This window comes from Akebia trifoliata, chromosome 4, assembly GCF_017979445.1.
Source record: "Akebia trifoliata isolate Shusen 1 chromosome 4, ASM1797944v1, whole genome shotgun sequence".
Taxonomy (NCBI): Eukaryota; Viridiplantae; Streptophyta; class Magnoliopsida; order Ranunculales; family Lardizabalaceae; genus Akebia; species Akebia trifoliata.
Window position 1 is genome coordinate 29,512,786 of NC_141378.1, and position 17,111 is coordinate 29,529,896.

Genomic DNA, 17,111 nt, shown 5'->3' on the forward strand with positions numbered 1-17,111 from the left:
AATATAGCAAAACAAATTATATTCTGAGGGATTCCCGAGCAAAGCTGGGTAAACCGAGCATGGTTGGGTTCCAAGCTTAGGGCTGGGTAAACAGAGTAAGGCTAGGTAAACCAAGCAGGGTAGGGTTTCGAATAAAGCTGGGTAGACAGAGTAGAGCTGGATTCTGAGGGTTAATCCTATTTCCAATAGTTAGTGAATAGAACAAGCAACTTGAACCAGTAAAATTGCTCTACTTGCACAATTATACTAAAATGATTTAATATTTTCTTACAACTTGATAAGAAAAGATCTGATCAAAGGATCCGATCATGATTAAGATATAGATTTTGACATCATGATCAAAGGATCCAATCGGGAAACTAAGGTTCGTTCCTCATTAAGATCAAATTGGAAACTCTCACTTGCAAGGGTTGACTTTTGGGGCAACCTCCAATTCTTAATGGAAATCACAATCATTCTACGTGGTGTTTTGATCCAAATCTCACCATTGTGGTTTTCGTTAATCTTTTCAAAATTGGCTCCCACAGACGATGTGAATTTGTATACGTAAAATCTCGAAGGCTATTGATTCCTCAAGATTTACCCCTAATAATTGATATTTGTTGTTCTTGATGCACATAAATGATCAAAAATCACACAAAAAAATAATCAAAGATAAGGGAAAGAGAGAGAGAAGACAAAAATAAGATTTTTTCACAGGGTTTATCCCAAAATTGGACTATGTTCTCCAGCTCCAAATAGCCATTCCACTATTCTTCAAGCTATTACAAGATCTCTCTCTTGAGATTTACCAAAAACCTCCTATTTTTTACATTGTAACCCCCTTTCTATAGAAAAAGATCAAACTGAACCCTAATGGAATGACTCAATCTCCCCCCCCCCCTCCGAATCAAGGGATTCTTCCTCTAACTATTCAAATCTAATTTAAAATATACCCATCAGAGCCTCAAGATACATATTAAATTTTGCATGTGACCAATATTCACTTTATTTACACCACGCGTTCCATACCGATTTTACCCTTTACAATAACCTAAAGTTGTTATAACTTATTAAGTCTCAATCAATGTGTTCTTCAGCCGTCAAGTCGTCATTAAATGCCTATAGCACTGGTTCAAATGGAACAAAATAGTGGTTCGAGTTTACCCATGAAGGGTGATGGTTCAGTCTTACCATAGAAACTTACTCCTATTCGTTTATTGGCACCCCTTATCTTCTTTTAATGAGGCGATGGTCCCCTATCGAGATAGAAATTGGTGAGACTGATATCCACTTATGAGAATACTACATTATTCTCATGTCTCTACTTTATCAAAGGAAAATATTATCCCCATATCTTCTTTTGACGAAGCGATGGTCCCTCGGAACCTTGTGTTCACTCAAGGCCTCTTTACTCACTTAGAGTAGAGTAGACACTCAAGACATTGGTCATTCAGGGCCTTCATCTTCTCACTACAAAGATGTCACTTGGGTCATTAGTCATTCAAGACCCTTAAGCCACTCATGGCCCCTATCCACTCGAGGTTGATCTGCTATTCAGGATGTCCTGGCCACTCATGAACCTTATCCATTCGAGGCTAATCTGCCACTCAGAATGTCTTGGCTACACATGACCCTTATTCATTCGGGATAGAAATTTAGTTGTTTGGATGCTCTTAGAATATGGATCGGACTTTTTCATTGAGTTTTGATTTACAAAGTGTTTTCCCTACAACATGCAACTCTTAAACAACACCAAAAAAAAAACAATAGCATATGCACAAAATATAGTGTGGTCATTACCCCCAATCAAGTCACGTTACTCAACATAGCCTCTTAACTTGATCGAATTCTCGAACTATAAACTCGACTCAACAGAGTTTTGTGACTCAACCAAGTTCATGACTTAAATAAAAACATACCTTATTTTATGCCTCCATGTTGTGCACGAACCAATCATCCTAAGCAAAAACTGAGTAGAGTTGGGTTTCAAATATAGCAAAATAAAGTATATTTTGAGGGAATCCCGTGCAGAGCTAGGTACACTGAGCATACCTATTTCCTAGTAGGATTGAGTAAGGTTGAGTAGGGTTGGGTTCCGATTAAGGCTGGGTAGACCGAGTAAGGCTAGCTAGACCGAGCAAGGCTGGGTTTTGAATAGAGCCGAGTAGACCTAGTAGAGTTGGGTTCCAAGGGTTGGTCCTATTTCCCATAGTTAGTGAATAGACAAACAACTTGAACTAGTAAAATCGACCTACTTGCACAATTATACTAAAAACTCATGATTTAATCATTTCTTGCAACTTGATAAGAAAATATCTGATCAAAGGATCCAATCATGATTAAGATAAAGATTCGGACATCACAAACAAAGGATCCAACTGGGAAACTAAGGTTCGTTCCTGATTAAGATCAAAATTGGAAACTCTAACTTGCAAAGGTTGACTTTCGGGGCAACCTCCAATTCTTGATGGAAATCACAATCATTCTACGTGGTGTTTTGATCCAAATCTCACCATTGTGGTTTTCGTTGACCTTTTCAATATCAATTCCCACTGACGGTTCCAATTTGTAAAGGTAAACTTTCAGATGTCAATGACTCCTCCAGATTTACCACTAACAACCGATCTTCGTTGTTCTTGATGCACACAAATGATCAAAGAGAAGGGAAAGAAAAAGAGAGAGAAGACAAAAATAAGATTTGTTCACGGGTTCATCCCAAAATCAAACTATGTTCCCGGGCTCCGAAGAGACATTCCACTATTTTTCAAGCTATTACAAGATCTCTCTCTTGAGATTTACCAAAAACCTCATCTTTTTTACATGGTAGCCCCCCTTTATATAGAAAAAGATCAAACTGAACCCCAATGGAATGACTTTATCTCTAACCCCCCACCTCCCAATCAAAGGATTCTTCTTCCAACTATTCAAATCTAATTCAAAATATATCAATCAAAGCCTCAAGATACGCATTAAATTTGGCATGTGACCATTATTCGTTTTATTTACACCACACGTCTAATATCGATTTTATCCTTTACGATACCCTAAAGTGGTTATAACTTATTACGTCTCATTCAATGTGTTCTTCGGCAGTCAAGTTGTCATTAACAAACCAACACCTATAACACTGGTTCAAATGGAACAAAGTAGTGGTTTGGATTTACCCAAGAAGGGTGATGGTTAAGTCTTACTATAGAGACTCCCATTCGATTATTGGCACCCCTTATCTTCCTTTGACGATGCGATAGTCCCCTTTCGAGATAGAGATTGGTGGGACTCATATCCACTTACGAGAATACTACATTATTCCTGTGTCTCCTCTTTATCTTACGAATATATTTTCCCCTTATCTTCCTTTGACTAGGTGATGGTCCCTCGTAACCTTGTTCTTATATAGGGTTTCTTTAGTCACTCAGGGCAGAGTAGACACTTAAGAAATTGGTCATTTAGGACCCTCATCCTCTCACTACAGAGTTGTCACTTGGGTCATTAGTTATTCAAGACCCTTAAGCCACTCATGGCTGCTTTCTCACACAAGATATCTTGGCCACTTATGACCCTTATCCGCTCGAGGCTGATCTGCTACTCAGGATGTCTTGGTCACTCATGACCCTTATCCATTCGAGGTTGATCTGCCACTCAGAATGTCTTATCCACTCATGAGCCTTATTCATTCAGGACAAAAATTTAATCGTTTGGGATCCTCTTAGAATATGGATCGGACTTTCTCCATGAGTTTTGATTTACTAAGTGTTTTCCCTGCAACATGCAACTCTTAATCAACACCAACAAAAAATAATAGCATATGCACAAAATACAACATGGTCATTAGCCCCTAATCAAGTCACGTGACTCAACATAGTCTTTTAACTTGATCGAATTCTTGAACTATAAACTCAACTCAACGGAGTTTTGTGACTCGACCAAGTTCGTGACTTACATAAAAACTTACTTTATTTTATGCCTCTATGTTGTGCACTAACCAATCATCCTAAGCAAAAAGTGAGTAGAATTGGGTTTCGAATACAACAAACCAAAGAATATTCTAAGTGAATCCTAAGTATAGCTCGGTAGACCAAGCATTGTTGGGTTTCGATTAGTGCTGGGTAGATCGAGTACGGCTAGGTAGACCAAGCAGGGCTAGGTTTTGAATAGAGTTGGAAAGACCGAGTAGAGCTGGATTCCAAGGGTTGATCCCATTTCCCATAGTTAGTGAATAGAACAAGCAACTTGAACCAGTAAAATCGTTGTACTTGCACAATTATACTAAAAACTCATGATTTAATCCTTTCTTGCAACTTGATAAGAATATAATTTATCAAAGGATCCAATCACAAGTAAGATAAATATTCAAACATCACAATCAAATGACCCAATCGAGAAACTAAAGTCCGTTCCTTATTAAGATCAAATCGAAAACTCTAACTTGCAAGGGTTGACTTTCGAGACAACCTCCAATTCTTAATGAAAATCACAATCATTCTACGTGGTGTCTTGATCCAAATCTCACCATTGTGATTTCTATTGGTATTTTCAAAATTGATTCCCATAGACAACTTTAATTTGTAGAGGTAAAATCTCATATGTCGTCGATTCCTCCAGATTTACCCCTAACAATCGATCTTCGTTATTCTTGATGCACACAAATGATCCAAAATCACATAGAAAAATAATCAAAAAGAAGGGAAAGAGAGAGAAAGAGAGTGAGAGAAGAGAAAAACCACATGGCCTCGAACGTGGTGATTAGAGTTCAAAATGAGGGTTAGTGCAACTCCCAAATTTCAAGGGTGGGATTTTGATGTCTCTTGAACGTGGCCCTCTCTCAACTGTCGAACTACACTACAGGAAAAATGTACTACAGAGGATCCACTCCCCACTAGGAGATTGGGGTTTCTGGCGTTTGTGACAAAAGATTGAAGTCGAGGATATTTCAATCATTTTTCTAAGTCTATCCAAGAAGTCCTTAACCAATGGAAAATGCCACCAGTTTGACAACATGGACATCACATAAACTAACCAAACTAAAAGAACTACCTCTAAATTCCGCACAAAAAAAAATACCACCATTTGCATTAATGTAAAAGGGAAAAAAAAATATGGAATCTCTATATTACACTTTTTTTTTTTTTTTTTTTGGTTTGAGAAACTGAATCCCCAACTCAGAATACAGATAAACATAAGCCTGTTCGTGTACAACAACAATGGAGTATGGATTTAATCTCATGATCCTCGGCCACCACCACCTCGTTGCCTTTTTTCTTCAAGTCCAGCAGCTTCGTTCAACATGTCAGCAGCATCCTTGTGCATGTCCAACTTGGAAAGGGCAACTGCCTGCATGTAGAAGGCTGTAGGCCAGTCTGGGTACACACATTGTGCTTGCATTGCATCTCGGAGGGCCGCATCTGGTTGGTCACAAAGAAGATGGCAAAGACTACGCCTTGCATAAACCGTTGGTGAAACCATCGTTCCCACATCTATGAACTACATCACAAGCACACACACAAAAAACTGAGATCACCAGAATCCGATTTTTCACTCCTCAAGCGCACAAGAATACAGGTAACACGACCAAATCCACACAAAAAAAACCAGGTAATTTTGTGGCACCCCCAAGGTTTTAGTGGAAATTAGAGATAAGCCCACCCCTGGGATTATTTTCAAACTGATGATATACCCACCAATTGAAAGGTCCTGATCAATTTCTTGGTGGCACCCATCCAGATTATAGTGTGGGCCAGGAATTTCCCAAAACCCAGAGAAAAAATTGTAGTACCTGAGAATAACAGTCGATGGCAGCTTTAAAATCTTTATCACGGAATGCAAAATCCCCTCGCTTCCTTGCCTCCAACATATCTCTCATCTGTTGCGTCCACTCTTGGAACGATAACTGAACAAATCAACAAGCAAATAAAGCTTCTTTTAGCTTATAATTTAGGAATATGCATGTGAGATCCTGTTTTCTACAAGTCAATTACCTCATTGGTTCCTTCATCATCCCTATAGTGTGTCATCACCAAAATTTGATGAATGGCGGTGAGGTCCATTCGTTGACAGGCCTCGCCCATTGGTGACAACGGGTGTTGGGGGGTAGGAGGGGCTTCCTCGTGCTTTGGTATTCCGAGCATCACATAAGATGGAACCTTTATGAAAAGAATTGAGGTGATCAGAAACAAACAAGAAAGTAGACTCCCTAAGATTGAAAACGTAACAAACTCGAAGAAGCTTGTTTATTTGTTATTGTTTATAAGCAAGCACATATTGTTCATGGTCAAATTAGTATCTTATTCATTCACATTTAATAAATCAAAAACATATAATGCATGAATGCAATATTTAAGAGTATGCATTCTACTTTGAACAAAAACATTGTACATATGAAGGTGTCTGCAATCACATTATTATACTCATTTCCATCTATAATACAATTAGTTACTGGCAGGCTCTCAGATACTAATGTATACAGGAATGCCAATGATCTTCCTTTCCACATTGCATATAGTTTGTTTATGATGATGATTTACTGCAAGGTCTGATGATTCATATATATGAGCAATTTCATTCTAACGCCTTGGTTTTTTTTTTTCCTAATAAGATGAGACGAAAAAATTTAATGCTTAGCAAAAAAAAGAGTGGGAAACTAAATGTAGCAAATAGTCGCAAACTTTTGTTGAGCATCAACATGATAATATATGCACTCCCAATTACATTCAACAGATAACTCCACGTAAGGGAAAATAAACACATCTCACACCGTAATACGTTAAGAGGTTGTAGAACAATTTACCCAAAACAATAGAAAAAGAGAGGAGAAATATATAACTGAGATCTAACAATGAAGCATCTGCCCAGCACGTGATACTTGAATTAAGGATCATCTCCAGCCCAGCATAAAAAGTATCAAAATGACAATAGTTTAAGAACTATTCCATGCTAAGCCAATGTAGTCTGAATACGGCTAACGAAATGGAGGACCTGAAGCTAGTTGGGACAGAGACCCCATGGGACTTTGGTGATAGTGAAATATGGACTGAAGTTGTAGAAGTTCAAATCTCAGAACGCTGCAGCAAAGGGGTTGACAGGGAACCCTTTCCCCTTATTGGGGAAGAAATTTTGAGAACAAAGGCACATGAGACCACGGCCCCAGTGAGGGCTTCCATTCCAAGTCGATCATCCTAGGACCAGAGGGGAAAATGCTGGGGAGCTCCCAGAAGCCTCCCTCCCTCGCAGACAAATGGGAATCCACCAAATAAGGGCACACCAGCAGCTTCTTAAGGAGCTATGAAGCAAGGCCTGCCTTCTCTAGTCAGGAAACAAGGGGGATGCCAGGTGACTAAAATTTTGAGTAGGAATATTGGGTAGCAAGACCTCAGCAAAAGGTAACTCTCAGCTGGAGTTTGGGGAACTGGAGATATCAGAGGGTAAGGTGTTTGCCAATTTTCACACTGACATTATTGAGGAAGAGGCTGTCTGGTTGGGCATTTCCTGATAGCAAGCATGCTGTTGAGAAGCTCTGGAAACCTAAGGATCCCTAGAGATACTCTCTGATGAGAACAGAGTCTAATTCTTAAGTTTATCATTGGAGAGGATAAGGATGATGTGTTGCAAAAAGAGATCTGGTTCATTGGGGGAAGCTCCTAATCTTAACACCTTGGGACAGTTGCATCGAACTGGAGAAGAAGAAAGCCCAAGAAATTCTAGACCACAAGTTCTTTGAGTATAGTGGCTAGTGGAGTAGGTAAACCCCCTTTTCTTGGACAATGCCATAGAGAATCTGTCCAGACTTTCTTTCGCTAGAGTTCATATTGAGATCCAGGCCAACAAAGAGATTCCCAAATCAATTTACATTAGGATAGGGAATGGGAAAGTTGCAGAAGTGAAGGTTGATTGTGACTGGATGCCACCTAAGTGTTCTCAGTGTACGGTTTTTGGCCACTCTTATTTCAAATGTGTCTAGCATCCATCTCCAACAAGAAGGCTTTGAGGCCAGTTCAGAAGGGAGCTTAAGCTGCTCCAGAGTTGGTATTGTTGCTGCTCATATGATGCATCTTGTTATTAGGAAATCAAATTGTTGAATTAATTCATTTTGTTGAATATATATGTTAATATCAATTTGTGCCTTTCTATATTCTAGATATAGAACAACTACTTGGGTAAGCTCAGGATATCTAGACAAAATTTTCTTAATAATCTCAGGATTTGACAAGATCCTATCTAGTTCATCCATATTGAATAGAAGAAGTTATGGGAAGGGAATGATAAGAAACCAGGTGGAGATGAAGTTATGGAAAGGGGAGTGGTGAGAAATCAGGTGTATAAGCGTCAGTCTACTACTCAGAGTATCAAATCAAATTTAAATGAAACCAGGAATTACTCTTGAAAGAATAACTTATTCCCCCCTAGTCTTCATCACTTGTAGCATATGTAATGGCCTTCTATTGTTGATGTACATGACACATGGTTGAAAAAAAAATAAGGGGTATTGAAGATAGTGAGAATCCAAAAGTCGCCGAAAGACATTGTGATGACCTGATCATGTCATCATGTATCTCAAGAAAATCTCCTATAAGATTATGTAGGATAAAGTAATTTAAAATATTAAATTAATGAGTTTAAAAGAACATAAGAGTTGCCCGATAATTGAACTAAGACTAGTGGGAATATGTCATAAGGACAAGTGATTAGGATTTGAAACTGTGGGAAACGGATGATACCAGTAGGCAGTAGATCTCAAAAAGTTATTTGAAATCAACGATTTATACGTCAAATTCCAACAAGAAACAAGCCCGGTCAAGGGTCACAAACTTCGTTTCCAAAGCGATCAACTAGGTCAACTTGACCGGGTCAACTTAAGTTGACCTGGGTCGAAGTCAAAAAATTACTCTAATTAACCTAGGATGGGTCCCACCACTTAACTCAACCAAAGAAGTAAACTTGGAACCATGGTTAAAAATTAACCATGTTTAGTCAAGTCAAAGACACTTGACTTTGGTGTCATGATGACCATGACATCATCATGCCACCTAACCCCCTCACATGTCTCCAAGTAAGGTGTCCCATGCACACATGTTGGCACCACGCAACCCCCTAGCCACATGTTGGCATAAGGACATGCAAGATTAACCATAGTTGCTAGTTGAACCCACATAGTATTTAAGAGAGGAATGTGAAACATTCTCCTCTTTTCCTCTATAAGAATTTCCAGCAACATCATACCCTCAAATTCTTCACAAATTCCAGCCCATCCTCTAGTCTTTCAAACCTTGCAAATTGCTAAGCTCTAGCACCCAAGGATCTCTTGGTTGTGTTATAAGCAACTCAACAAATTTAGTGAATTGGAGGCTCAAGAATAGAAGGGAATCACAGCTTGCTCATGTAGATTTTGGAACACAATTCTGGTTATAGGAGTAATTTCTTAGCTATGTATATGTTAGGAGATTTTTCTGAATATTTCATATGTTGAACATGTGATGTTGATACATGTTTTGATGCATCTCACCATGTTTTTCTTTGTATGAATTACTATTAACAAGCTTTGCATGTGTTGAATAACAATGATAAGTCATTAATTCTCTGAGTTGCACACAACTCAGAAGTTGTGTTAAACAGTGGGAACCATAGAGCAGAACAGAAGGTAAAACTATTGTTCTGTGTCACTGCAGTGGAAGCCACAGTGGGAAGTTAGGTGGCGCTCTGTCCCACTGCAGGCAAATTCTGCGGCCCCACCACAGAATTTAGTTCTCTGTCACTTTAGGAATGGCCTTGGGGCAGAAAGTTGTATATCGAAACCTCAACTTGAAACCCAAATTTTAATGAATATCTGTGGATTATTTGTATGTTTTGCAATCCTGTTAAACGTGAAACACTGAAACGACTTGTTTTTCTTTTGAGTATTTAAATTACAGAATTGGTGGTTTACTTTCCAAGTTGTTTTACTTTATGTATTAAGATGACGGTTGAGAGAAAATGATAATATTGAGTTTGTAATGATTAGTTGACCAGTGTTTATCACGAATGTCGAATTCTAAAATTCGACCAAGTGACGCATTGACTGACAAGTATGTGTTGTACACCTTTTAAAGAATGATGACTTTATGTGGAATATTGTTGATTGTGATTGATAAACTTTGGGGTAATGGAAGTACCAGTTGTAATGCAGTACGTGGCGAATGATCCCAAAAAGAGTGAAATTGGGCGTGCTCATCCTAGAGGAGTGGAATGAGCGTGATCATCCCAAGGGAGTTATATTGGGCATAATTGTCCCACGAGGGTAATGATAGTAGGCGTGATCATGGAACCCTGGTCACCGGCCAGCCTGAACCAGGAAAAAGGTTATCCAACGGTCAACCAAAGAACCAGATTATAACAGTGCAATTCCTCATCAGTTAATCCTTGGAATCCCCGATTGAGGTGTTATTCAGTCGTGGTCCTCATAACTCTTATCAAATACACCGTGTTTGTATTAGTTGTTTTCTTCGGATGTTATTGGTTGAGATATCTTTTTGTGATGATTGAGAATTTTATAACCATGTAATGGTTATCTTTGTTTAAGTATATGATTGCTCCATTTTATCGACAAACCACACAAAGTTGTGTTAGCTTTCATAAAACTATACAAACCTAAGTTGATATCTATACCCATATGTTATGAATCTAGCATGATTAATCGAACATTCGATGACCATTGTTGTACCCTCCATATACTGGGGTAACATTCCTATTACTCACCCTTTCTACACACCAATTGCAAGAAATGAAGAATATTACGAGGAATAAGTGGAATTCGAGGTAGGAAATATCGATATGGGAGAATTCTATAGAAAGTTTCATCAAGAGTCTAGATAGGATCATAGGTGAGCGGATTGTGGGAGGTTTTGGTTGGATGACGATCAAAGAACTATGTAATGGCCTACTAGAGGTGGTTATAGTGGTGATAGAACTCTAGGAATATTAAATGAAGTTGTCAATGATTGTTGTTTTGAAGACTGTAGTTTTGTAAATATTACACTACCTTTGGGATCTACTGAAACTTCTATTTGTAGTGATCTAGTAATTATGTTGCCACTCCGAGTTAAGATTTTACTATAGATAGTATGCTTGGCTTATTGATAATATTGAAGAAGAAAAAATGGCTCACGTACCATCTTTGATATAAACTTGTCGAAGACGATGCGTGGTTGGTCGTGTTCTCGGAGGGGGCGTGACAAACATGGTCGTAATTGGTTTCAACCAAAGACGAGAGAGGTTTTGACGGGGGAAGATGTGGAATGCATGATGATATTCACCTCACCTTTTCCTGCCTCTCTCTCTCTCTCTCTCTCTCTCTCTCTCTCTCTCTCTCTCTCTCTCTCTCTCCCCCCCCCCCCTCTCTTTATTCCCTCTTTCACTTATTGACAAGCTCTCCTTTTTCCCTAAAACAAAAAAGTCTAGACTCTAGAGGTAAGAATGCTAGGATAGTCTACACAACCTAATTTGATTTTAGGTTGACAGGTTTCCTTCTATTGTTTAAACACCAAACCCTCCTACTCTATTTCCTAAGATACAACTTCAACAAGAAATATGAAATTTGATTTGACAATTTTAGTAGACTAATGCCTAACACCTGACTTCTCACCACTCCTCTTCCCCTAATTTCTTCTCCACCTGGTTTCTCATCACCCCATTTCCATAACTTCTTTTCAAAATGGATAAAGTAGCCGGGATCTTGTCTAGTCCAGACATTATTAAGAAATTTGTGTCTAAATATCCTGGGCTTACCCTACTAGTTGTGTTGTTTATTTATTTAGAATATAAAAGAGCGCAAATTGATAGTAACATACATATTCAACAAGTTGATTTCCTAAGAATAAGGATTGACGTTCTTGAACAGGATGTGTCATATGAACGGCAACAATACCAACAAGAGAGCTAAATACGAGTAAAAGAGCCTCAAGTTCCTCTTGGAGGTCAGGGGGGAACTGAGCTTGTTAGCCCCGAACAAACAATTGGAAAAAACACTCCCTATGGAGAAGATTCCTATCATCAAAAGGGGGGAGTAGGAAACAACAGTCTCCTCTGATCAATAAGACTTCTAACAAAACATCAGTCCCTCTGACTCTTAAGGGAAGAAGAAGAAGAAGAAGAAAGGAAGGGCAACTTCCAACAAGTTTCAGGTGCTGAGGCAGTTTTTCATAACAGTTGGGTGTGACCATTATCCCATGATTACTTCATTGATTCAAAAAACGGAAGCTAAGAGATCAACCTTCAGGTTTTTCAACCATTGGCTTGAAGAAAAAGGGTTTCATGGACATCATCAAGAATGTGTGGGAGTGTAGAGTGAAAGGTAATCCTTTAATCCAAGTAATCACCAAGCTCAAAGTTTTCTCACATAACTCCTGAGACAGTGGAACAAAGCCAAATTTGGAGGGGATGTTGTTAGGCTTGAAGACCTCAAGTCATGGTTAAAGGCTGTTCAAACTTCCATTCAAGAGGTCCCCCTCAACTCTAAGTTGGCTAGGAGGGAAAGAATATTGCCCAAGAATTCACTATTGTGGCCATACCATGAAGTAGAAATCAAGAGAACTTTGGCTCAACTTGGGGGACAACAACAGTCTTTTTTCATCACTCCATGAAAGTTAGAAGAGCAACTAATAGAATCTTCTACTTACAGTCAAGGCAAAGCCTTCATCTCTCTTCAGAGGAGGAGATTTCAGATGAACAACCTCCTAAATGGGTAGAGATGGCAAAAGTGATAAGGTTATGTGGGCTTGTTCGCCTAATGGATAGTTCACAATCAAATCTATCATGAAGGAGTTGCAGGTGCTTGGTCAGCAAGTTGTTTGGACAAACATTGTGTGGTTTAAAGGAAATATACCAAAGCATAACACCATTGCTTGGTTGGCCTACTTACAAAGTTTGACGACTCAAGATAGACTCGTTAAATTGAAGGTCTTTCGAAGCTCAGTTTGTGTGTTATGCAATAGGAACTAGGAACAATGAGAATGAAGAACATTTGTTTATGGGGTGTCAATTTGCAAGAGAGTTGTGGGGAAAATTCTTGAACAAGTCTGATGTAGATAGGTTTGCCGACACTTATCCCAGTGCCTATGATTGAGTTAAAATGCATCGAAGAAATCAACAAAAATTGACCGAGTCAAAATTAAGTCAACTCAGTTTGAACGATTCAGTCAACTCAATCCAATTTTTTACCAGCGCACAAGATCTAGTTCAATTTCTCTTAGGACTTTTTTCTTTTATTAAGTTTCTATTTTTTTTAAGTTGCTTAAGTAGTCATAGCTAGTTTCTATTTTAATTTTAGAAAGTTTCTTTTCCTAATTAATTTCTATTTCAACTTTAGGAAGTTTCTAATTTATTTTATCTTTTTATTGTTTTCTAAATTCGTTTTTATTCTTTAGGTTATAATTAGGCATGTTTCAAGGTGTCCAACTTCAGTTGTAATAGGATTAGAAGGTCAGTAATATGTTACAGATAGATTAGAAAGTTACTTTTTAGTATTTTAAAAGGTTTCTAAGTTGTTATGGAGTTATCGATATAAGGAGCACCAATAAACAAATTCAATAATTAGTTTTTTCTGGAAATTGATTAATAAAAGAAAAACAAGAGACTTTTTCTCTCCTTTCTTTGTTTTTTGTGAGCAGAAGAACCTGATATTGATTCTTAATTAAGGTGTTTGCAACTGATTTCCATCAATCTCAAACCTAGATTAAGGTTTCTAGCTTGTTTTGCTCGACATAGAAACTCTTTATTACGCCTAGTTCTTGGGATTTCGCCCTATAACTTGATTTTTAATATAAACTCTAGGCTTGTGTGTTCTACTCTACATCAAAATCCCTTATCAACATACCTACTCTTCAATGGAACCAAGAGATCAACTGGCTTATAGGTAAATGCAAAGACAAGGGTCTATAGCTTTGATCAAGAAGCTATCTTTCAATGCCTACATTTACCATATTGGGCTAAAGAGATGTAGAAAAATCTTTCAGAAGTAGTCCCTCACTGTTGACAACATTCTTGCTTTCAGCTTAAGTGACATAAGGGTGAGAATTGGTGGGATGGAGCTAAAAGTTGAAGACTCCCCAAGGTCAAGAAGGTTCTTCGACTCTTGGAGCTTGATTGCTTCCTTATCCCACCCCACAATCACTTTGTGCAAATGCGTGTTAGGATTTTGGGGTGTGACAAACACCTTCTGGAGAGCCATCAACAAGAATGGAGAAAGTAGGCGAGGAAACACACTTCATAATCCAGTAAATCCACTTATGACCAAACCCCATCCTCCCTATAAGGTACCTTATACTACTCCAACTTACATGATCATAAGCCTTTTCAAGGTCTATCTTACAAACTAAGCCTGAAACTCCAGATTCCAACCTCGAATCCAGACATTCATTAGCAACTAGGACCCCATCCATGATCTACCTCCCCCTTACGAAAGCTTCCTAGCTCAGATCAATGATCCCACCCATCACCTCTTTCATCCTTGCGGCGAGCAATTCCGATAGGATCTTGTAAGTAGCACCCACCAAACTAATGTGTCTTCGGCCTGTAATATCTTCAATCCCCAACTTCTTTGGCACCAATGCAATGAAGGAGTAATTCTACCCTATATCCAAAACACCATGATCGTAAAAATCCTTCAAAACTACCAAAAGATCCCCTTTAATTGTATCTCAACAGGTTTTGAAGAAGCCCAAAGAGAAACCATCAGAACCAGGAGCCTTATCCGAGCACAAACTAGTGATAGATGCCAAAATTCTTCTTCTTTGAATGGCCTTTTCAACCAAACCCTTTGCATCTCGAAAATACTATCAAACTGCAACCCATTTAGCTTGGGTCTTACTTGATATGTTTCAGAGTACAACCCGGTGTAATAACCCACAACTCCCTTCCTAACCTCTTCCTCCCCCTCGATCCAAGAACCCCGGATCTTGATTTTTGAAATGTGGTTTGAACTCCTATGAGCAATCGCCATTCGATGAAAGAACTTTGTATTCCCGTCCCCCTTTTTAAGCCATCTCACCTTGATTTCTTTTGCCATCTCACTACCTCCATGTTCACCCTTTGCTTGTACTCTTCTTGAAGACCACCCCTTTTAACCCTTCCCCCGGGAGAAAGAAACCCACCTTATTCCCTCCTATCTAACTCTTCTAATTCTAACAAGGTTTCCTTCTTCTTCACCTCCACCCTACCAAATACCTCTCTATTCCACTCCTTGAGATTCTCTTTGCTAAATGTTAACTTCTTTCTAATACCACCCCCGATCTTCCAACAAAAGTCGCACTTGACCATCAACTATCAATTAACTCCTTGAAATTACTATGCAACCACCACATATTTTCGAACCTGAAAGGATAGGGATGCCTTGAAAACTAGTCGACCCGAAGAACGATAGGACAATGATTTGACATCAGATTAGAGACAGACTCTTGACTTACCCCTGAAAAGTGAACCTCCCAGGAAGACGAAACCAAAACCTGTCAAGCTTGTTCATAATTGGGAGCTCCTGATTATTCAACCAAGTGAATTGTCTTCCAATCTACGGAAAATCCACCAACGTGTTAGAATGCACAAACTCTCCAAACCTTCTCATCTTAGAAGTAACCCTTGCAAACACTACATCCATTAGCTTATCAATTTTCCATCCAAAGTTTTTCGACTTGTATTCGGACACCATGACTCTCCTCTAAGACTGAATCTCCTTCCCATGCATCCAAAGCCATTTTCGTAGGAAGGATTTATTCATTATCCTTAGCCCCTTTATCCTTAGTCTCCATTCTTTTTAGATCCCTAAAAGGTTTACCAATTTACAAGGAGATTTATAATTTTTTTATCTTTATCATTCCAAACCCTTGTATACCTCTCCAGTCTATTAGTCATATTAGTTTGCATCAAAGATACAAACAACCATGAAAACATCAATAAACCATAAACAAGAAGGCATACAAGTGTAAATGATATTGGTACAAAACTACAAGAGAAATCACTTGAGTAAAAACCCTTTTCTTCAATCTCATGCAATTATAAAGCACAACATAATAAAATTTCTGGAATTTATCTAACTGCTTTTGTTTGAGGATTTCACATCCCCTCTAAGGTGACCTTCATTTGGAAAGCTTCTTTGGACAAGATTCTAATGGAAGACCATTTGATATAATGGAAAAAAATCCATATACTTTTTATGATGTGTAAAAGTAATGTGAAGTTGGTTACCCACCTACTTAATTATATGGTGAGGGTGATCTATAGCATTTTTGTGCATTTGGGCATATTGGAAATATTAGAATAGTTAGTTCTAGTTTGACTTATGTCAGTTCATTTCCATTATTTCTATTCTTTCTTTGTAAGGGCATTTATGTCCATTCTCTTATTAGGAGTTATAAATAAATACCAAGCTCTCATTATGAGACTTGATTTTTTTCTCTTCTAAAACTTTTCTTGGTATCAGAACCAAAGAAAAAACCTAACGCAACCCCTCTTTGTTCCTCCTCCCTTCTTCCTTCACTCACTAATCCCACTACACTTTAACCCCAATCACTTAGCAGTAACCTCATCCGGAGTTTCTCCCTTTCGAGGGCCCTTTTCTTCTTTTTGATTTATGTTCTCTTAATCGCATGTTGCAATAAAGAGTTTATTAAGTCTTCACATACTGCAATATAGATTTGCACCGTGATTTTTTACCCTACATTAGGGTTTCCCTTTGCAATCAGCCTTTGAGCTGCTGGGTGCACGTCAATCAACCCTAAAAGTATCATTTCTATGAGCTTGGTATGCTTCATCAGTTAACTTGCCCATACACTCCTAAGCAAAACAGGGTGGCGAAACATAATAATCACCACCTCATAAACATCGTCCATTGCCGTCTGCGAAGGATGCATGATCCCAAGTCATATTGGAATATGGCAATTCTTACTGCTGCTTTCCTCCTGAATCGTGTTTCGAGCAATACCTTAGGGGGACAGGTGCCTTGTCATATTCTTCGACCTAATAACACTTTCTTCCCTATTACATCGAGAGTTTTTGGGGGTACCTATTTTGTTCGGGATAGAACTCCCCATCGCACCAAACTAGATGACAAAGCTACTCATGTTTTCTTGGTTACTCATCTATGTCAAGGGGTATCGGTGCTATGATCCCTT

The 17,111-nt window shown here is 38.5% G+C and overlaps 1 protein-coding gene across 1 annotated transcript in view; it reads right to left on the minus strand.

Moving 5' to 3' along the window:
- Positions 1-5,031: 5,031 nt before the first annotated feature.
- The window catches only part of LOC147404687 (serine/threonine-protein kinase BSK1-like), a 38,872-nt gene continuing 26,792 nt past the window's right edge, over positions 5,032-17,111 (minus strand). The window contains exons 7-9 of the mRNA XM_086440745.1: positions 5,958-6,122; positions 5,756-5,869; positions 5,032-5,463 (exon numbers count right to left, since the gene is read on the minus strand). Coding sequence (XP_086296871.1) covers positions 5,203-5,463; positions 5,756-5,869; positions 5,958-6,122 — 540 coding nt within the window. The 3' untranslated portion in view covers positions 5,032-5,202. The remainder of the gene's footprint in view (positions 5,464-5,755; positions 5,870-5,957; positions 6,123-17,111) is intronic.